The sequence below is a fragment of the Schistocerca serialis genome, chromosome 1 (assembly GCF_023864345.2).
Source record: "Schistocerca serialis cubense isolate TAMUIC-IGC-003099 chromosome 1, iqSchSeri2.2, whole genome shotgun sequence".
Classification (NCBI taxonomy): domain Eukaryota; kingdom Metazoa; phylum Arthropoda; class Insecta; order Orthoptera; family Acrididae; genus Schistocerca; species Schistocerca serialis.
The window spans coordinates 684,342,517-684,365,162 of NC_064638.1; the positions used below are offsets into that span (position 1 = coordinate 684,342,517).

The 22,646-nt window shown below is 40.7% G+C and overlaps 1 protein-coding gene across 2 annotated transcripts in view; it reads right to left on the reverse strand.

The window, feature by feature from the left end:
- The window catches only part of LOC126480396 (prolargin-like), a 119,645-nt gene that overhangs the window by 18,575 nt on the left and 78,424 nt on the right, over positions 1-22,646 (reverse strand). For both annotated transcript variants that reach the window (XM_050103862.1, XM_050103861.1), the window contains one exon: positions 7,277-7,520. In XM_050103862.1, the coding sequence (XP_049959819.1) occupies positions 7,277-7,520 (244 nt within the window). The remainder of the gene's footprint in view (positions 1-7,276; positions 7,521-22,646) is intronic.

Sequence of the window (22,646 nt, forward strand, 5' to 3'; positions counted from 1 at the left end):
CTTGCTCTCTTCCTGGCCTTCACATCTTGTTCACAGGTCTCGTTGAACCATTTCATCTTCGTTGTTAGCTTTTTCTCTCCTAGAATTTATTCGGCTGCTTCAGTTACAGAGGTCCTTATTTCTTCCCATTGCTTGTTAACACTTGTTTTGTCAACGTGGTCTGATGCCGAATGGTCTCTTGCACGTTCCAATGTTCCTTCGCCATTAATGGGAAAAAAACCTTCTGGGCACGAAAGTACTAGAAAGGTAAAGTAAATAGAACACGTTTTTACAACATACCTGCTACTTTTGACTGTGTTGTGGTAATGTGCCTCCAACTGTCTCAGACATATTCCTCATTTCTTAATGGTCGTAAATACGAGCTCGGAACCACATTTACTGATAGTGATCCTACAGATACAATTAGGTTGCTAAAATTATGCTCTACTTGCAGTAGCAGTTTTATCACCGTGTAAGATTTCCTAGTTATTTACTTTGCAGTTTTGCGATTCTCCTCTGTAAAAATTTGCTTATGTGTCTCTTCAGACGCAAATGAGTTAATGATCTTGCTGTATGCAAGAGAATGTGCTGTAGAAACCGACAATTAAAAAATAATCTTGTGTTTTCTGGCCAGAAGTTTGAAGTATATACATTTGGAAAGCATGGTCCATAAGTTCCAGTTGTCATTAGGTTTATATCCGAAAAAATGCTAGCATGGTATCTGATAAATGCTGAATAGAAACTGAGTAGAATTATTTGAGTAATTTGGTTGTTTATAGATATGATATAAACTCCCAGAAAGCAGCTCGTAAGTCGTTGCTTGCTTCAGTGACGTACTTTTAAACAATATAACTTTGACACTTCAGTAGCAGCCTATGCGCATGTATAGAAGTGAACCTTGTTCGCATACAAAGGCACAGCGATACCCATAGCTGACAACACGTGAATGATTCATAAATAAGCGTTCAGATGAAAGGGCGTCGTTGTGCGCCCGTGACACACTACTGAACAGTTCCATTTGCCGAGATTAATCTGACGTACATGTGACCTGAATTTCAATTTACCTTTAATCTCTGCCTCTCTGCACAGTTAACATAAAAATCGTCAACTGCGCGGCAATAAAAGCTGATATTCTATCGCACATTTTAACCGTGAGGCTTGACTTTTATGTTTGTACTTCACTATTCCGCCATTCCCCGCTGGTTCACCTATACTATTTTAATGGCCGAGCAACTGAATTTCCCGTCCAATATTGAAAGTAACAGGCTTGATATAAAATATGAAATACGCAATTAAAATTCATTTTTATCGTTACTCGATACAAGAATTCGAAGGATTTTCCTTTGTTAACAACGCATCTTCCATTAAACGTGTCATTTCTGTGCTGATATATCACGCCCAATTTATACCATGAGCCCCAACTTCTAGATTGAAATATGCTGTATATGTCTATCACATTAATTGTGTTCTGTTAAGGGGCAACGCCAACTGGGTTTTGCACATACATGAGAATTACCGGTCTCTTATATAAGAGTGTGAAAAATTTGACGATGAATCCATGTACTATGAAAATTTTATAGGAATTAAAAACAACGAGAAAGAGAAAATAACTCGCTGTCTTGTGAATCTTTACCGCTCAAAATTCTACAGTAGATAGGCACCGTGGTCATAAAACTGTAGATATATCGATATTACACGAATCATGATTTTTATATTTCACTTCGGGGACTCTGCATTATGTGAAAAGAAATCACAGATCTACAGTTAATCTAACTGCAGTATGATAGACCAGTTTAAAACAACAAACAACTGTTATATTTTGATTATAAGAATTTATTACATTAGACCAGTTGAAATCAACAAACAACTGTTATATTTTGATTATAAGAAATTATTACATTATAACTGAAGTCAATCGTTTTACGAATCCCTGTAAATATTCTCATCAATGGCTTGGAGGAAGTGACCAAGGGCACAAAATTCTTTAATTAACTTTAATATTTTCAGATTAAGGATCCGTTGGTATGGACCTGCAGCTGAATACATGGAAAACTATTTTTCAGGATTTTATTGTCTCAATTGATTGATCCTAATCGTCCTCAACACATATACACTTCCACTATCAACTCTATTCTGCCAGTTTTAATTAAATCCATAGCAAATGTTAGACACTCTTTCGAAGATCAACGTAGGTTTTCATTAACTGTGTAACTGTTGTAAGTGAATGTGCACAGGGTACAGTGTATGTGAATCTTTCGTATACATGTTGTAAATTGATTATAACTGATAAGGGACCAAGGCCGAGATTTCACCATTAACAATATGAATTTCATGTCAACAGTACCTTCCAAAAGTTACAGTAATTTAATAAGGGAATGGTGAAATAACAAACAGTTTTTTTTTCCAAATACTCTCTTTTAATTATCAAACTTCACCATATTAAACACTTATTCTCTAGCAGTTAACTACTGAACTACGTTATGTTAAGTAAAATACACTTAATATGCACTTCCAGGGGGCTGAATACATTTTTATCAGTGTATCTAATGTTCTAATGTTTCGTCTTTGTGGGGCTTATTTTCAAACCCTACTAATGTTAATGTCACTGAAGAAAATACTAGTTGAAAAGAAAATAAACAGTGAGAGCCACATATAATATTAAGGACTATATATACTGTGAAACAGTAGTTAACCTACTGAAATTTTTTGCACATGCCTCACCATGACATTTCGGGCCAATATCAGACATAATTCTCTCCACGCACTTCTGTATCTTGAGTTATCCCTTTAAGTCGAGACTTCAGAAAAATCAATTCTAGAGCAGCATTAAAGATTTGGAAGACGAAAAACAAACAAGTTTCATGATTAGCTATTCACCTATAGATGTGATCACAAGCACTATAGATTAATTGCACCAAAGTGTTCAGTTTAGTCCAAGATGGGATTTACAGTTCTGGATGTCATCTATCTGTAGTCTCAGAAACTATTTATTTCTTGGATTTGATTTTGTGGACAAATCATATTTGTCAATACTGGGTTTCCGTGGACAATACTAAACTTTAAATTGAAAGAGTTTCCATTTGGCTATCAGGTTATGTATTGACTAGGTGCCATTTGAGTAAGATTAATATTACTGCTTTTCTTATATTTATGCTTGTATCCTCTGCAAATAGGACCAAATCTGATTCTGTTCTGATTGCTACAGATTACTAGTAGAAATAAAGGATGTAAGAAAATTTGGTACCCTGTGCTATGTCTGATTGCGTCAGGTCCGTAAAACCTGTTCTTACGTGGTGGACGTGGAACTGGTATATCACACATCGTTTTTCTATTAATAACACTAGCCAACGGTGAAAAGGTAAGGCAGATGAAATCAATATTTGTTGTCTGTATCGATCACGCTGATAACGAAAACGACAAAAACACGAATTAGCTCTCGTTTCCAAGTTACAGACGAAGGCTTACATTTAACTGTAATCATATTGTATTAGCATCCATTGTCAGCCCCTCCTCATGCAAGCTTCAAAATCCCGGTAATGGTTGACAGAGTCATGAAGTTTAAGACAACAACAGCTGTGTGTATGTTGTCGCTTAGCACAGGCTCGTAGTTACAAGGAGAAGGAGATTAGAAAGGGAGGAGGGGAGCATGTTTCGTTCAAGAGTAGTTTCAGTCTGTTACAAGCTGCGCATTTTTCGTGTCCTGGAGGAATGTGTCACTGAAGCGTAGTTTGTGCATGTGGACACTGTATGTGGACACAGCGTTTTCTGTGATTAAATATTCCTCGCAAATGCATAAACAGTGCTGCCCGATTTTTGCTACATTTGCGGACAGTCTCCACTGCAATAGCAAACTTGATCAGTAACGCCATATACAGTGTTAGGAAGGCGTACAGACTGTACTTTGGCCGTGAAAGCGGAACCAGAACAAGCCCTGTGCTCCTCATGTATGTTGCATATCTTGTGCCTGGAATCTTCATCCGTGGTTGAATCTTCAATGGGCTTTGCAATAACCACGATCAGGCGACAGCTGTCAAACCATGTGAATGACTACTTCATTAAAATACGTTATTTCCATAAACAAAAAGTCTTTCATGACATATCCTTACATACTGTCGCCCATGCGACCGCTGTCTCACCAAGACGGACTTCCTGTTCCTCTCCCACAGGAATATGATAGTGATTAGAGAGGTAGTGAAACTAGTGCTGCATCATCACCTAATCTAAGGACATCACACACATCCATGCCCGAGGCACGATTCGAACCTGCGACTGTAGCGGTCGCGCGGTTCCAGATTGAAGCACCTAGAACCGCTCGGCCACCACGGCCGTCTATTTACTATACATTATAGCTAGTTACCTGATATTCTACAACAAATCTTGCTTTAGACTTCCAATTATATCTTAACTTTCACTTTAGATAAACAAAAACGACTCTATAGTTAAAAATGTAGCAAAAATTATTATTAACGTTACTGTTTCTATTACTGCTAACAGCGCTATGAATATTAATATTGCCGAATTTACATATGCCTGCCTTCACCATTATTATTTTTGATGTATAGCCACAGAAAACTTGTTTTTTTTGTCAGAGATTGTTCAGAGTGTGTCAGTGGCACCCCAGTTTGTAGGTTCGTTGTCGGCTCCATCCGCATTCCCGAGGACGTTTCAAGTGACTTCTAATTGTTCTTTCGTATCACTTTAGACGGTAGTCTTTGTTCCTAAATTTCCTCCTCTGCTCCCTTGTCTCTTTCCCTGGACCTTGGGCGTGTTGCAATGTTTAAGGTCGACTGTCGCCTCAAGACGATCACATAAACACGGCCTTTCGGATTTCTTAGGTCAGCAGACGAGCACTTCAGCAGCGTTGTTCTTCCAGTAGTTCTAGGAAATCGTGTTGTTTTAGATGATTATTTTGCTCCCATGCTGTTGTGAAAGCTATGTCAGCAATCTTGTCGACGATTGGCTGAGCTGACGCATGGTGCAGGACCTCGCTGGCAACTGATATTCCGTGCTGAATCAGTTGTATCGTCTCAGCGTAGCCACGTCCTTAGACAGAAGTACTTTAGCGTAATGTACTTTGGACTGTATTTTTCCCCGAAGTCTTATTACTTTTATTCGCTTCTGATTTATTGTAAGTACGTGACATGTAGTTTGCGGCCCATCAGAAAATGGTCAGCCCTTTGTAACGCTCACGGTGTCGTAATGCGGGTCTTCGTTTGAAAAGGTTCGCCTTCCCACACAATGCGTATCATAATAAGTTGATACGGCTTTGACAACCTGCCCCCACCCGAATGTATCCATTGTCTTAAAGACTACACCAGTATACTCATGAAGCACAGAATTCTTTTTCCACATGTTATAGGAACGTAGAATAAATGTTCTCTCATTTTCATTTCAAACAGACCAAACAAGTGATAACAGTAGAGTGACATACCTAGGTTGTGTGGCTGCCATATCCTTATTCAAAGGGCTTTAAAAGGAAGTACTGTGGTAGCATAAGACTTTGTGGGAACTTATAGTGCATGTAGAAGGGTGCAACGCACATCTTGTCGTCACTATTTACAGAGTTGAAGAAAACAAAAACAAAAGAAAAATACTGAATGGGTCAACAAACTTTGGAAACATGAATACCGTAATAGGATCGATTACAGTAGCCTAACAGCCACATCTGGGATAAGGAATACGCTGAACGAATTATGAGGAAATGTGGGAACGTCCAAAGACAACGTGAGTTACTGGGCTCCAAGCAGGTGCAATGAATTATGGTGAAGACATCAACAGACCATACATCACAGGTCTTGCAGAGAAGACGACATCCTGCAAGCCACACTGAGTGCTCTGGGTTTAGCGATTTTGTTTTCCCCTGGACTTGAATACGGCACCACTTTATGACAATTCTGACCCCTCAGCTACGAAAGCAGATTGTCAGGGTTAGCTGCTGAATGCATGGTTTTACAGTTTCTGTCTATCTCGTTCCTAATAAGCAGGTTAATTCAGCTTCCCCTACCGACCCCTCTTTATGCAACCTGCAATGCCTAACCATATGCGCCACGCCACACCACTGGGAACATGCTGATACTACGAATGCAGTACACATTCCATCAACTCGGTGTTTAATGCGTTATTTATTTCACTGTTACCTCCTTTTGAACATTAATTTCGTTCTTTGTTACATCCAGTCACTAGGGGCGCCTTATTAACACAGTTACATGTTAGGCAGGCGTCTATAAATGATTTAAACGACTGTTGTTTTGCGAACGGACTATACCACCTGCCAGGTGTGTTCAGAATCGTTTATAGGAAGAGTTTACTGAACATTAGTACCGTATAGTAAGCTAGCATGGAATATCGACCTCATGAGAGCTTCACATGTTTGTTTGGTAGCATCAGACAATTTCAGCAGAGGAAACTGAATCGCCCCGTAACCATGTTACCAAGTTGTGTCTAGTGACTGGGTGTATCAAAGACCCTAAATTAATGATTATAATGACGTAATACTGAAATAAATAATATATTAAACACTGAACTGACGGGCTGTGTAATTATTCATAATACAAGCATGTTCCCAGCAGCATATTGTGCCGCCTGTGGATGGATGTTGCGGGTGGCATAAAACGAGATCGATAGCGGTAGCTGAATCACCGTCTACACCCTGTAACTGGGAGCTATATTTTGATACAGCATCTAGCGTATGGTTTTCACTTTTAATTTCAGATGAATAAATTACCAGCACTATAATACTAAAAGTCGACATTGGTGTGTTAGTAACTAAAGAAAGAATGACCACGATGTAATAATAATGGAGTACAAGCTCAAATTGGGGAAGAATGAGGGGAAGAAATCAGCCACACCCTTTAATAAGAATCATACAATTATCAGTCTAAACCGATTTGGAAAAATCAAGCAAAGGTTATATCTGGAGACATGAACTGCTGAATGAGTATAGTCTCTTAACATTGCGCCACATAATTCGTCGTATGTTATTAACTGGAGTATTCCCTCGTTCTGTTGCAAACAATGACTCCCATGCACACCGTTTGTTCGAAACTACGACAAAGTAATATTTGCCCCTAATCTCACTATTTTCAGTATTTGAAATTAATGTCGGAAAATGCCCATTATGTGCCTGAAATATGCTACCTTGTGAAACGTTCTTGTTCCTCGGCAGGGACAGAATATGAGGAAAATATAATAAATCTGATCATAAATTCTTCGGACAGAATGTAATTTTATGGCGTATTAAAAATCTGGACTGAACGAGTTACTTATTACAAAGTAGCCTACGCAGTTCCTGTCTTACCTGTCGGCAACGACGTGAGGCTATTACTGGACAGATCAAGGAGGTCGAGTTGCGGGTTGTTGTCAAATGTGTCGCCAGCGATGTCCTCTATGAGGTTGTGGTCGAGGCGCGCGGTGCGCAGCTGGGGCGTGGCTGCCAGCAGGCGTTTCGGCAGCCGCCTCAGACGGTTGTGGGAGAGCCACAGCACCCGCAGACTCCCACAGCTCGCCAACAAGTCCTCGGGAAGGTCTGTCAGGTTATTGACCTACAAAATAAAATTGCAGCTGGAAAAACAAGTGGTACTCTTTTCGATAAGTAAAAGACTGACATTTATAGAGACAAAATGGCAGGAAATAGTAATTATAACGTTAGAGATATGTGACTAACTAATATATTGACATAGAAATTTAATGATAATAACTTATGCGAAAGGTACACAATACTTGAAATGATTTTTGAATAACCTTCTACGTGTTCATATTGTTGCTGTGGTCTTCACTCCGAAGACTGGTTTGAAGCAGCTCTCTATGCTGCTCTATACTGTACAAGAATCTTCCGCTCTAAGTCAGCCTTCTGGATCTGCTTATTGTATTTATCTCTCGGTCTCCCTCTACTATTTTACCCCCCCCCCCCTCCGCAGTTCCATCTAGTATTAGACTTGCTAGCACTTGATGTCTTAGAATGTGCCCTAACAGCCGGTTTCTTCTTTTAATCAAGTTGTTCCTGCTTGTCGTCCATGTTTCACTTCCATACATGGCTACACTCCATACGAATACTTTCAGAAAAGACTCCCTAATATTCAAATCCACACTCGATGATAATAAATTTCTCTTCTTCACAAACGCTTTCCAGTCTACATTTTATATTCTCTCTGCTTTGACCATTATCTGTTGCTTTGCTGTCCAAACAGAAAAACACATTTACTACTTTTAACTTCTCGATTCCTTATCATAGTCCCTGAACGTCACCTAATTTAAATCGACTACATTTCATTACAACTGTTCTGTTCTTGTTGACGTTCGTCTTACACTCAGGTGACGAAAGTCGTGGGATATCTCCTAGTGTAGTGTCGGCCGTCCTTTTTCACGGCGTAGTATAGCAACTCGACGTAGCCTGCAGAAATACTGGGCCAAGCTGCCTCCGTAGCCGTCAATAATTGCGAAATTATTGTCGGTGCAGGATTTTCTGCACGGACTGACCTGTCGACTATATCCCAAAAAGGTTCGATAGGATTCATGTCGGGCGACATGAGTGCCCAAACCATTTGCTCGAACTGTGCGGAATGTTCTACAAACCAATCGCGAACAGTTGTGGACCGGTGACAAGCCACATCGTTGTTTGGGAACATGAAGTCCAATAATAGCTGCAGATGATCTCCAAGTAGGTGAACATAACCATTTCAAGTCAACAATCGTCTAGACTGTACCAGAGCACCTAGTGCTCTCCATGTAAACACAGCCTGCACCATTATGAAACCACCACCAGCTTGCAATGTGACTTGTTGATAACTTGGGTCCATAGCTTAGTGGGGTCTGCGCCACACTCGAACCCCACCATCAGCTCTTACAAACTGAAATCGGGACTTGTACGATCAGACTACAGTTTTCCAGTCGTCTAGGGACCAACCGATACGGTCATGAGCCGAGAGGAGACGCTGTACGCTATGTCTTGTTACCAGCAAAGGCACTCTGTCTACTGCTGTAGCCCATTAACGGCAAATTTCAAGGCACCGTTTAAATGTGTTCAAATGGGTGTCAATTCTTAAGGAACCAAACTGCTGAGGTCATCGGTCCCTAGACTTACACAGCACTTAAACTAACTTACCCTTAGGACAAAACACACACCCATCCCCGAGGGATGATACGAACCTCCGGCGGGAGGGGCAGCGCAGTTCGTGACAGGGCGCCTCTAACCGCGCGGCCACTCCACGCGGCATCAGTGCACTGTCGTAACGAATGCGTTCGTCGTACGTACTACATTGTTTTCTGCGGTTATTTCACGCAGTTTTGCTTGTCTGTTAGCACGGACAACTCCACTCTAACGCCGGCCACTGTGGCCGAGAGGTTCTAGACGCACCAGTCCGGAACCACGATGCTGCTACGGTCGCAGGTTGGAATCCTGCCTCTGGCATGGATTTGTGTTTAGTCCTTAGGTTAGTTAGGTTTAAGTAGTTCTAAGTCTAGGGGACTGGTGACGACAGATGTTAAGACCCATAGTGCTTAGAGCCATTTGAACCATTTTGATCTACTCAAACCCCGCTTTTCATTCGCATCACTTGAGTACAAATGACAGCTCTGGCAATGCACTACTCTTCTATACTACGGGTACTCGATACTACCGCCATCTGCATATGTGCATATCACAATATAATGACTTTCGCCACTTCAGTGGATATCCTCCTTTCGAAACTGTCAATTCCGTTCGACTGCTTTTCAGTGTCCTTTGTCGTCTCTGACAAAATTATAATGTCATGGCAAACCCCAAATTTCTTCTTTTTTCTCCCGGAACTTTAACTCCTAATCCAAATTTTTATTTTATTTTATTTTCTTTACTGATTGCTCGATGTACAGAGTAAATGTGGTATAAACTGCAATCTCGTCTCTCTACCTTCGCAACCATTTTCTTCCCTTTCATGTTCCTAGACTCTTACAACTGGTTTCTGTAGAATTTGGAATTAGCATTTCGGTCCCGGTAGTTTCCCCCTACTACTTACAGAATTTCAAAGACAATATTCCAGTCAACATTGTGAAAACCTTTCTCTAAGTCTAGAATGCTGTAAAAGTGGGCTTGCCTTTCCCTATCTCGTCGTCTAAGAGATATTATGGGGTCTGTATTGCCTAACGTGTTCTTACATTTCTCCAGAATCGAAACCTATCTTCCCCGATGTCGGCTTCTACCAGTTTTTCCATTCTTCCGTGAAAAATTCTTGTTAGCAGTTTGCAACGAGGACATATTAAAGTGATAGTGCGGTATATCCACAACTGCTGCACCTTCTGTCTTTCAAATTGGAATTACTACTTCAGTAGTTCTATCAGGCCATCTCATTTTCTTCTACATCCCCTTTCCTTACAGTAATATTGCCTTCACGTATGTTGCCTTGAATAGGTCCTCTATATTTTCCTTCCATCTTTCAGCTTTCCCTTTTTGATTAGGACTGGTTTTCCATCTGACCTCTTGATAGTCATGCAGCTGCTTCTCTTTTCTCCAAACGCCTCTTTAAATTTCCCGTAGACGGTATCTGCAATTCCAATGGTGAAATATGTTTCTAAATCCTTATATTAATCCTTTACCCATTCCTGGTTAGTCAATCTGCACTTTCTGTCAATCTCGGTTTTCAGACATTTGCATTCTCTTTCGCCTACTTGATTTGCTGCATTTTTTTATTTTCTCCTTTCCTCAATTCATCACCATCATTATTAGCCAATTCGATCACTTGGTGATGCAGCCTCTATGAGTCGGCCTGCAGATTCTTCCTTTTCTTCCGATGTTGAGCTTACCGTTGCCAGTTCAGTCGGGCTGTCGTCTTTAAGACTCTGTGCCATCTGCCTCATGGTCTTGCCCTTGGTAAATTGACCTCCAGTCTGGTACTTGTTTTGATCATCTACCATCTTTTCTTATCGTGACATGATCAGCCCACTGCCATTTCACTGTATTCACTCTTTCCATTATATCACCGACCTTTGTTGTCTGTGTGATATCGACAGCCTTCTTTCTGTCTTTCTTCGTGAAGACCAACATTGATCTTCCTTCTCCGCTTTGGATTACTATTAGTTTTCTGAAAATGAACTCATTTAATGTTCGCGTTTCACAACCATAAGTTATTACCGGCAATGTACGTTGGTCAAAGACTGTTTTCATCAGCTCGGCCGACATTTTGGACTTCAAAACTGAGGATTATCTCCCATAAGCTTGCCAGCCTAAATCAATTTGTTGAAATATTACTGGTTTTAGGTCACCTTTCATATTTAGCACTTGACTCAGGTAGATATACTCTGTAACCCTTCCAGCAATTGCATTTCCCTTCGGTGTCCACTTATTCGTCATGATCTTGTTTTATTCTAGTTCATTTTTAGGCCAACTTCAGAGCAGACTGATGCAAGTTCACTAACTTGCATTTGAAATTCCTGTATAGTATTTGCAAATAGTACAATATCATCAGTGAACCTCTGGTTGTTTAATATCTTTCCCGAAATTTGGATTCCCTTTGTTTTCCAGTTTAATTTAGATATCAGTTTTTCCAAGTCTGATGAGAAAAGGTTTGAAGATATACAGTGGCCTTGTTTTACGCCTTTTCTGATGGGAAATTCATTGGTTTTTTCAACTACACTTTCAAACGCTGTGGAGGTTTTGTATATGCATTATAAAAGTCTAATATAGGCCCGTTCTGTTCCTTACTCTGTTAGGGCCTCAAACACAACTGAGCGACAGATCGAATCGAAAGTCTTTTCGAAATCTATGAAGGAAAGGCAAATAGGTAGATATGGTACTCATTGTACCTACTAATTTTTTCGCGTAGAATGAAGATCTAATCAGTTGTACTAAACGCTGCTTGGAACCCACGTTGCTCAATGGGTTGACCCAGGTCAAGTATAGTGCTCAATCTCGTAGTCAAAATTGTAGTATAAACTTTGTACAGTATGGAGAGGAGGCTGACAGGGTGATAAACTTTTATATCTTTTGTACTACCTTTCTTGTGTATTAGGATTATTTTAACTTTATCCGAATTTCTTGGTAATATTCCACTGTGAAAATATTTTAGCTAAATGCTTTATAGATTCGCCATCCAGTAGCTTTAAAATATCGACTGAGAGGTCATCACTACCTGGAGCGGTTCCGTTTCTCTTCTTGTCTATAGCATGTTTGACTTGTGGTGGGAGTGTTTCTAGTATTTGGGAAAGGCATCCAATTCGTCTAGTATTAACATATCATCATTGACTATACTGTACAGGTTACTACAACAATTTTTAATATACTCGAGTATTTGTTTCTTATAGGTAATTCGGCCTCGGCCTGTGTCACGATGTCAGCTGGTTCATTCCAATCATAAGCTTCCGCGTGGCTATCTTTAAGCTGCATTTATTTTTCAAGTCTGACTTTTAGTGTATCTTCTTCATACTTCTCGACGCCATCTTTTATTCTCTTTCGCATAGTTCTGATATTCTATCTTGTTTTTGTCTGTTTCTGCTTCCATTTTTCTTCCCTTCTCCATCAAACTTATCGTTTTATTTTTCAGCATCTTTGGATGGTTTTGAGATTTGCACTGTTTCATCTGTTGCTGTCAGCTTCTGCTTCACATTGTTCTAAAATTCTCTCACTTCTTTCTTGAAATTCCTCTTTCTGTTTTCGAGATTTTTGAAATTCCAAATTTTTCCCATTCCTGTAATTGGTTTCTTTCATCTTCAATTCAAATTTTGCTCTTACTTTAGTCGACCATCACGGTAGTGAACCAGTTCAGCACAGGGACATTTAACGTTTTGAGCCCTGTTGGAAAGAATGAAGTCTATTTCATTTTTCACTTCAAATTTAGGGGCCCACCAACTCAATTTGCAACTAGAATGTTTCATGAAGAACTTATTCATAATAGATGTTTTCATGCACTCAGCAAATTTAATAAGTTTCTCATCTTTGTCACTTCTGTCAACTATTACATGTTTGCCAGTAACTTGAACACCTTCCTTTTGCGTTCGAACTTTGGTATTAAAGCACCAATTATAAATTTATGAAAGAATCTTTCCCTTTTTCACAGGTTTCTTTCACGCATTCATACAAGGATTCTGTCCCCTTACCTGGGTGACTACAAGTAGGTGCATACGCTTGAAGTATTTGGATTTTATACTTTTCTGTATTTTGATTACCAAACGTGCAATTCTACCTGAAGTTCCCTCTTATACTATTATCTTACCTACATGATTTTGTTTACAAGAAACCTGACTCCGCTTAGTTTCCCATTTGGTTTTCCACAGCAATACAAGAGATTTCCCTAATGACGTCATGATAGTCTACGCCCCGTTTTGTTGCCCTCATGACAAGTCAGTATGGGCTCACACTTCAGAAAAGATAACGCCCGCCCCCACAGGGTGAGAGTTTCTGCTCTTTGTCTTCGTACTTGTAGCAAGGTCGACAGATATCTCCCCAACCCAGAATGTCTTGAGCATTATGGAGAGCGTCCTCCAACCAGCTCGGGGTCTTGAAGATCTAAGGGCCAATTGGATAGAGTTTGGTACTACATAACTCAGGAGGACTTCCAACATTTCTGTCACATTAAAGCCAAGCCGAATAATAGCTTGCATAAGGGCCAGAGATGGACCAACGCATTATTGACTAGACCACTTTCTGGAGCCCTTTCAGTTGAATACATACAATTTTCCTGCAGGTCGCTGTGGTAGAGCGGTTCTAGGCGCTTCAATCCGGAACCACGTGGCTGCTACGGTCGCAGGTTCGAATCCTGCCTCGGGCGTGGATGTGTGTGATGTCCTTAGGTAAGTTAGGTTTAAGTAGATCTAAGTTCTAGGGGACTGATGACCTCAGATGTTAAGTCCCATAGTGCTGAGAGTCATTTGGACCATTTTTAAGAAATGTTGAAAATAATTCAGAGATATATATGGGCGTGCTTAGCTGCATATGGGCCAATTTCCGGCTGATCACCGAAGCTAAGCACTGCTAGGCGTGGCTAGTACTTCTATGGGTGACCGTCCGAATACGCCACGCACTTTTGACAAATTTTCCATTGCCTTTATGGCACAATGGACAAGAGGCGTGGTGGCGCCAAGTCCCAGATCACCAGTCTTTGTGCTAGTGTCCTTGATTGAACTCCAAACCTCTCCGCACTGTCTCGTGAAGTGAGAGTATGTGACGCTGTTCACGGTTATCGGTCTGTCGAATGGAGACGTTAAGCTTGACGGCGCCCTTTGAGCTCTTCGACAGGATTAGGCTACGTGGTGCCACCGGGTTTCACCTTCTCCCTTCTCTCATCATCTTCAGTACGAATACGACACTACACTACGCTACACACACACACACACACGCACACACACACACACACACACACACACACACACACACACACACAGTTAAAGTTATATGCACTCAAACACACGGCTCCCATACTTGCAAAGGCGCCTGTGGGCGCGAAGGATAAGGAAAACCTTTCGAATTATCGGTTAAACCTTCCCTTTTTGGTCACACAGCCATTAATGCCAGATGACAGGACTTAAATTCAGAAAACATGGAAGACATTTTTGTTTCAGCGTGACTAATTTGCCTTGAGGTCTCTGTTTTACAGAGGTTCCAATTTTTTTTTAACGCAAATATTTTTTTCATACGAATGAAGTTACATCTCCGAACGTTTTTGCACCTTTCATAGGAAAGCGTATACTACACAGTTGTTTCCGATTTCTTTTTTTGTTCCACACTCAAATGAATTGCGCGACAAATGTGTGTTTATCAGCCAACGTATTGTGTTTGTTAATCAAGATTTCTGACGAAGTGGAATCACTTAAAAGTCAGTATAAAAAAAAGTCTTCCTTACAGAGATTAGTACATATGTTCCGTGACCATCTGCACAACATTATCATCCTGAGAGCTGAACATATCAACTGCCACATAACGTTGAATTATTTACATCTCGTCCTTGAAACTGATCTGGTGAAGAGTACTTGAGCGGTATTCCAGAGTAGATCAATTAAGAGTATTTTTATTTATCTGGTTTTTAGATGCATTACGGCTTCCTAGATTTACGTCAAGAAAATCAAAGTTGTCCATCAGTCCTTTCTACTATAGATTATTATATTAATGCAGATTCCCTAGCAAAGACAGACTGACTCAACACAAATCCTTGACATGTTTTTTCAGGCATTTTATCGCACACCTACTGCCTTGAAAAAGTATTGACTCACACGAGATCAATTTAGGATACTTAAATCCCATCGCAAGTCACGTTTTCGGGGCCGCCAGTTACCGCATTCAAAGTGGCAATCAGTATCACAATTGAATATAGTTCGTAAGACCATGACCACCACCAGCCAACAAACCATCCATCATGAAATGTATTGACAGCCACAAATATGGACAGCCATCAGCTTTTTAGTGGAATGACGACAATCAAAATTCGTGCCTGATTGGGACTCGAACCCGGCATTCCCACTTGCCCTTACCATCCGAGCACACTTCATGGCCAGACCCAAAATATCACATGTCGTCAACCATGTGTCTATAACACAGAGGCACTGCTGTATATTATCGTAACCATCCATCAAGTCAACTGAAGGTCTAGGAGTCGGCTAATTTGTCATTTCATTTCCGGGGACTAAAAACGAAAAGCTTAGGGCAATGTATCTGACCACTGTAGTATTCTCACATTGTACTTGAAAACTACACCAAGCTCATCCTAGACTCGTAGGGTCCCTCACACTGTCCCTCATTCAAGAGAAATAGCGGCTCGTGTACACCCTGTTTATACACACTGTTCGTATTTTGACTACGTTGTTCAAAATCATTTCCCATCATGTATATATGCATAGTAATTTCCCGAAGTTCGTTCTTGTAAGTTCATGAATAAGAATAGAAGCGTAATTGTGTTATTGAGAACGCGTATGTCATCTTCTGCCGACTGTTGGAAACCGAATATGATTCTGAAGACAATCCAATAAAACAGATGCAAACAAAATTAGTATACCGCCAATTTGAAACGCGGACTGTGAAGAACAATTTGTGAAATAGATGCCAATGTTTTTAATTAAAGTACTTCGCTATTTAAAATCCTTCCAGGCTGCCACTGATAAGGTTTATTAAATACGTATCAAACGCTGCGAAATATTTTCATGCGAGTCTCATATTTTTGTACCAAATATTACAGCAAAGATTCACCTACCAGCTAATTTAAGGCCCAGTATCTGTGAAATTGAAAGATTTGCTTGGAGACGGAAGCTATCACCGTAATGATAACTGATTTCTTGGCTGAACTTTAAGCCTCTGCGGCTGAGATGCGTAATTAAAGAATTTTAAGTACTGTACTGCAATGTCAGTGAATGTTGCAGACGGAAATGTTTCTGCGTTATTACTACTCTGTTAAAGCTTCCATTTCCAACAGGGTAAATGAGAATGCTAGCACAAAGTTGCGTTCTGGAGGAAAGTCAATCTTAACAGCCACACAAGACCTGTGTTCGCCATATCAGTGCCTGTAGCCTGATGTTTACGCACAGATCGTCGTCAGTCGTTCTCCGCTTTCCATCTGTCAATATTCCTCTCTTCGCGTCAAGTACGCATCACTGTATTAGTGTCCAAACACCTCTTAAAATGCATATGTGTCTACAAATTACGGTTGAGTTAAATATTTTCTTTTTGCCGTTGTTTCTGGGTTTCGTTTTCTCTTTTGTTTCGTTATGTTTTGCCTATTGCCCGCATCTCATGGTCGTGCGGTAGCGTTCTCGCTTCCCACGCCCGGGTTCCCGGGTTCGATTCCCGGCGGGGTCAGGGATTTTCTCTGCCTCGTGATGGCTGGGTGTTGTGTGCTGTCCTTAGGTTAGTTAGGTTTAAGTAGTTCTAAGTTCTAGGGGACTGATGACCATAGATGTTAAGTCCCATAGTGCTCAGAGCCATTTTGCCTATTTTAATAATATGTTGTTTCTCGCTGAGTTCATGTGTTTTGCGGCACCTTTAACACAATAAGATCATGTGCTCTGTGAACGGGTTCGCACTGGCGCAGACTTTTTCGCGTTGTAACATTCATCCCCTTGCTCCACGGTGTCACGATTGGATCGTCGGGGTCAGCATATTATCTAAGTATTTCAGCACACTAGCAGATTTTTGCGAGAGGAAGAAGATCACGCTATCTATAGCGTTGCCTATTTTTTACGCTGTTCTCCTAACAGAGAGCAGTAATCTGCGCTATTATATAGTCTCTTCGGATCACTCTCAGAGCAAGACATGTAAAACACCAACACCATATTTATAATCTTAATAATAATCCCGCACGGCCTGGTTCCTTTTTCTTCCACAGATATCAAACAGAGGAACAAAAAAGAAAGGAAAGTAGATCCTGTCTTGAGCTATGACTGAAACAAATTCGTACTGAGAGAAAACGGTTTGAGAAGCTCTTCTCTCGTCAGACGAACCTCAAGTAGCAAAGTTTTGCAGGAACTGAAACTAAATGCGTGGAATAAATCTCAAATAATACTCTTCGATAGTGTTTCTTTTCCTTCACTTAAATCCGACGGTGTATAAATACATCACATTTCAGTTTGCCGCATTTACGGAGAATAGTCGCACAACTGCTGATGACGTCAGTTAGGAAAAAGGGACTGTATTTCAGTGATACCATTATAGCTAGTGAGATCGACGTTGTCAAATATTAGGTTGCTGCATACACTGATGAGCCAAAACATTATGACCACCTGCTTAATAGTTTGTTCGTCCATCTTTGGAACGAGATACATCACAGATTTTGCGTATCGTGGATCCGACAATTTGTTGGTAGGTTTGTGAAGATATGTGGCATTAGATGTCTACACACAGCTCATGTAATTCGCGTAAGTAACAGTGCGCTGATTTGCTTACGCGGTGATGGCGCCCGATAGCGATTCAGATAGGTGCCACAGGATTTACATCAGGAGAATTTTTTCGCCGAAAAATCAATGTGAGTTCACTACAAAGCTCCTCAAACCACCGTACCAGCGTTCTGGGTCCGTGACTGGACCGTTATACTGCTCAAACATGACATCACCACCGGGAATGACTTAAGCATAAAGGGCTGTAGGTGGTTCGCAGCTGTCAGCGTGTCTTTGATTACTACCAAAGGTCCCATGCAAGCGCAAGGGAAAATCTTCCATGGCATAATACTGCTCTCAGCAGCCTGCGTCCCTAGCCCACTGCACGTGTCGAGGTGCCGTTCATCACAATGACGGCGTTTCTGGAGACCACTATCGACATGGTGTATAGAAAATGTGATTCATCCGTAGAGCCGACACGTTTCCATTGAGCGGCAGTCGAATCCCGATGGTTCCGTACCCACGCAACCGCAATTGACGATGTCGCCAGGTCAACATGTGAACATTTAAGGGCGGTCAGCTGCAGAGCTCCGTGTTAAACAACGTAGGATGAACGGCGCGCTTCGAAACACTTGTGCATGTACCAGCATTGTGATCTTTCGGCAGAGATGCCACAGATCACCATCTATACAACTTTACAGAGCAGAGAAACTTCCGAAACCACGTTCTGTGAAAACAAAAGTGGACATCTGACCATTTAGTGCGTAGTGGTAGTTCCACTGTCCTTCTACCTCTTTCCGTAAATGCTCACGACAGTAGCACGTGAGCATTCGACCAGCTTCGCCCTTTTCGAGATAATCGTTCACATATTCTGTGTGGTAATAATCTGCCCTTTGACAAAGTCGCTTATCTCAGAAGATTTCCCTATTTGCAGCCCATATCTTTGCCAAGGTGATCTCCTTCCCGTGTCCGCTCTGCTTACATACTTTTGTCACAACGTCGCGTAGGAGCAACGCCACCGGGCGGCATCCAACGTAGCGTGGGCAGTAGTCATACTGTTCTGGCTTATTAGTGAAATTCGTAGCGTTTTTCCATACGTTCAATAACCCCAACAGATCCACATAATAGTGACTTCGTCACCAATAATATTTTTTCCTTCACTATTTACGTCTGCCAAAGTTTTTCGACTCCGCGGTTGCAGAAAAATGATGCGGTTTTGAGGCGAAGAAATCATCGAATCATGTTAGTAGGCTTTTTATCCGTGAAGGAAGTTCCTTGGAAGCTGTTCGATAGAGAGGGGAGAAGGTGAAAATCTGAGGGAGCCAGATCAGGTGAATAAGATGGGTGCGGTATTTTTTAATTACTTGTTCATTTAATTTTTTAGTCTAGTAGAACTCGGGCGGGCGGGCGTTATCTTGGAGTAGCATCATTTCAGGCAGTATTCGTGGTCGTTGTTCTTTGACTTTGTCTACCAGACGCCTAATTTGTTGATAATAAACGTCAGCAGTGGTGGTTACACCAAGGGGAAGTAACTCGTAATACAACACATAATTCCTGTTCCACCAGATGGCTAACATTATGTTATGAGTACGTCGCAGGTCTTTTTTACGGGGAGTTGCTGCTTTGTTCGGGCTCAACCATTTCTTTCTTTTCCTTATGTTGGCGTTAAAGACATCATCTATCGTCACCAGTAGCGATACGGGATAGCAATGGTCACCATCTATCGTCACCAGTAGCGATACGGGATAGCAATGGTCAGTGTTGTTCACGAACCATTTGATGTCGAACAAGCAGAGATGCATGTATGAAAACCCGCAGATTTTTATGATTTTGGCTAGAGCATGCTGCACCCATAGATACGATTTCTGAACACCCCCACTGGATGCAAATGTCGCACGACGGTGGAATGAACACATTTGCTCACATCTGCCAGTTCTCGAATACTCTGCCGGGAATAACTGTAGATCAATGTGTTTAAACGATCTTCTTAAAACTCCAGAAGTTTTTCTGAACGCGAAGAGTCACTAATATGAAAATAATGGTACTTAAAAACGAGAAAATAATTTTCTTGCCGTGCTCTGCCCAGTGGCATTATCTACAAACACGGTAAAAATGTTTCTGGCTGCCTCCATTGCTGTCACCCCTCTATTGAACTCAAATAAAAGAATATGTCGGAAATGTTCCCGTTTCTCCACTTCGTACTCCATTTTTCAGCGTCCACAGCTCCACCTATTATTTCCAAATGACAAAATGACAATGTGTAAACTCAAATAGCAACAGTGAACTACAAATGAAAAATGACAATTGATAAATAAATCCATATCGATAGGAATACCAACATGAAAAACAAAAACACTAAGAACCAACCTAATAGTATCAGTAACACCACCAGTATATGTGATTTATCCTAGTTTCATGAATAAATATAATTAAATTGTTATGTAACTGTGACACCTAAAAGTAAATTAATTTTTTTGGGGCAGTGTGTCATGAAACATTTTGTAATGCTATTACAATCGTTTGAATTATTTCGAGGATTTGGACATCCTACATTATTTCACGTGAAAACAAACAGAACTTTATAAGCTTAGTGATTTTGCCACTATGCATCAAATAAATGTCATCTGTCAATAGGACCTGCACTCTGTTCCGTAGAAATTTAATTGTTTGTATAGTTGGTAATAATTTCGGGTGGCGCCATGGACTGATGCAGGTCTTTCTACTGGAGCCACCTCGGCGACTTGAGTCTTCTTAGAGTGCCGCAGTTGTCCAGCCGAGGGAAGAGAACTACAGTTGAAAGTGGAATCCGAACCAGCTATTGTGTCTGAATGCTTCTCACATCGCTGAGAAGTGATGGCTGAAAATCCGTGTTCCGATCTCGCGTTCTCCAGACTTGCATGTACCGAATCCACAGCTTTTTTGAAAGATGTTTCTTCATCGCTCCTCTCCCTTCCTTTTCTTTCCTTTTTCTTCCAGTGGTTTTGCGCGGATGTCGAATGACACCGTTCAGATTCTGACGATGAGATTTTAAGTCAGTTTTTTTGTTATTACGAAGCGTGACCAGTCCCCGGACAGAATACGCACCGAAATTGCGCCGAGTCTAGACCGCCAGGCCCGATAAGAATATAGATGGTTCATCTATGGATTTTGATGGGTCGAGTTTACGATTATCAATATAGGTTTCATATATGATCGTAGCTTTTGATTGCATTGAATGAGTAGCTTAAATTATTTATACCACCAAGGGACTGCACACTTTTCACATAAATTTCAATTTGATACGTCTACACACTCCTGAGAAAAAGGGTTCTTAACAGACTGACAGACAGACAGACGGACAGACAGATAGCGTATGTTAAACATTTTTTTCTCTAGTGCAATTTCAAATTAACAATTTTCGAATTTTTCCTTTAAATGTACTGTAAAAACTTGCCTATTGCCAAATCTTATGATTCTAGACCAACGGAAAGTGCCCTACTGGTTCTGATGAATGAGTTTGCGAGTATCAAAATATGTGACATAAATGAGCGTGTCTTTTGATTTCATTGACGTAGAAGCTTATATGTCATTCACCACCAAGTGACCGTAGGTCTTGGTACCTGACGTACATTTCAACTCGATACCTATACCGGTTCCTGAGAAAGAGATGTCTTAATAGACGAACCGACAGACAGACAAATGGGCGACGAAGTCATCCTACAAGGGCTTCCTTTTTACCGACTGAGGTACGGAAACCTAAAAAGCATAGATAAAAGAGTGTTTTACAATAAATAAAGTAAATTTGTGAATTATTCCATCCACATTTTATTTACCGTGTATCTTACACAGTTTCAACCAAGCACTTCGAAGATGATGTTTACTACATTCTCCGCATGTAATATGTTTTTAAAAATTTCGAGGTTAGTTATTGTAGAATGAGGTCTTGTAAGCATAAGAAAGGTCACGAACTAAATAATATCGTTGGACATCCACAGTTCCTATTTTCAGATGCTAAATGTGAAAATGTTAAACCAGGCAGAGACGGAGGGCTCCACCAACGTCGTACTTGTATCACAACCAGAAAATATACAGGATAATATTATTAAATTTTGTGGCACAGGAACTTGATGACCACATCGCTAAAATGATTTTTTATGTATGATCCCAAGATAACATAATATAGCTACAAACGTTTCGGCTACTGTTGTACGCAGCCTTCATCAAGATATCGTCTTGTGATGAATAATTTCAACATTAGTGGCTGAAACGACTGTGTTTTTATCACATCATGAAGCGGTCACACACGAATTATATGTCGAACAGCTCTCCAACAGTAAACCTATCCACAATCATGTGTATCGCAGTTGACGTGCAACGAACAATGTCGGAAAACAAATGCGAGACAGAACTGAACATTACTAAATATTACTTTGGGACCAAGGACTTAAGCGAGCCTTACAGTTATCAGCAGCGAGTTCTATGAGTCAATGGAAACAAGACATAAAGCACATATCATTGAGATTTGCACATTTGCGCAGCTATTTTCAGTACAATTCAGATAGGAAGATGCATGTGAGTAAGAAATTAACTGAAACGTCATTACCGTGTGACGAGACACAGGTGATCACTAGTACCGTACACCAAAATATTCATAAAATATCTCTGAAGAAGCTCCAAAATTTTGATAGTATTAACTTCTGAGTCGCTAGATCGCGTCGTACTCTTGTACAGGCTTCTTCAATGCTCGATAATTCTATCTATCTGCTGGGATCTTTTACAAAATTCCGTTGGTGTTTCTGGTTGGCTGAACACTGTTTAAAGGGATTTTTCACTTATAAAATACTATTTTCTCGCGCTTTTCAAGAGAAGCAGAGTTACTGGGCACACGTCTTCAGTCTTGATGGGCTCATCATTAGGTCAATACTGAA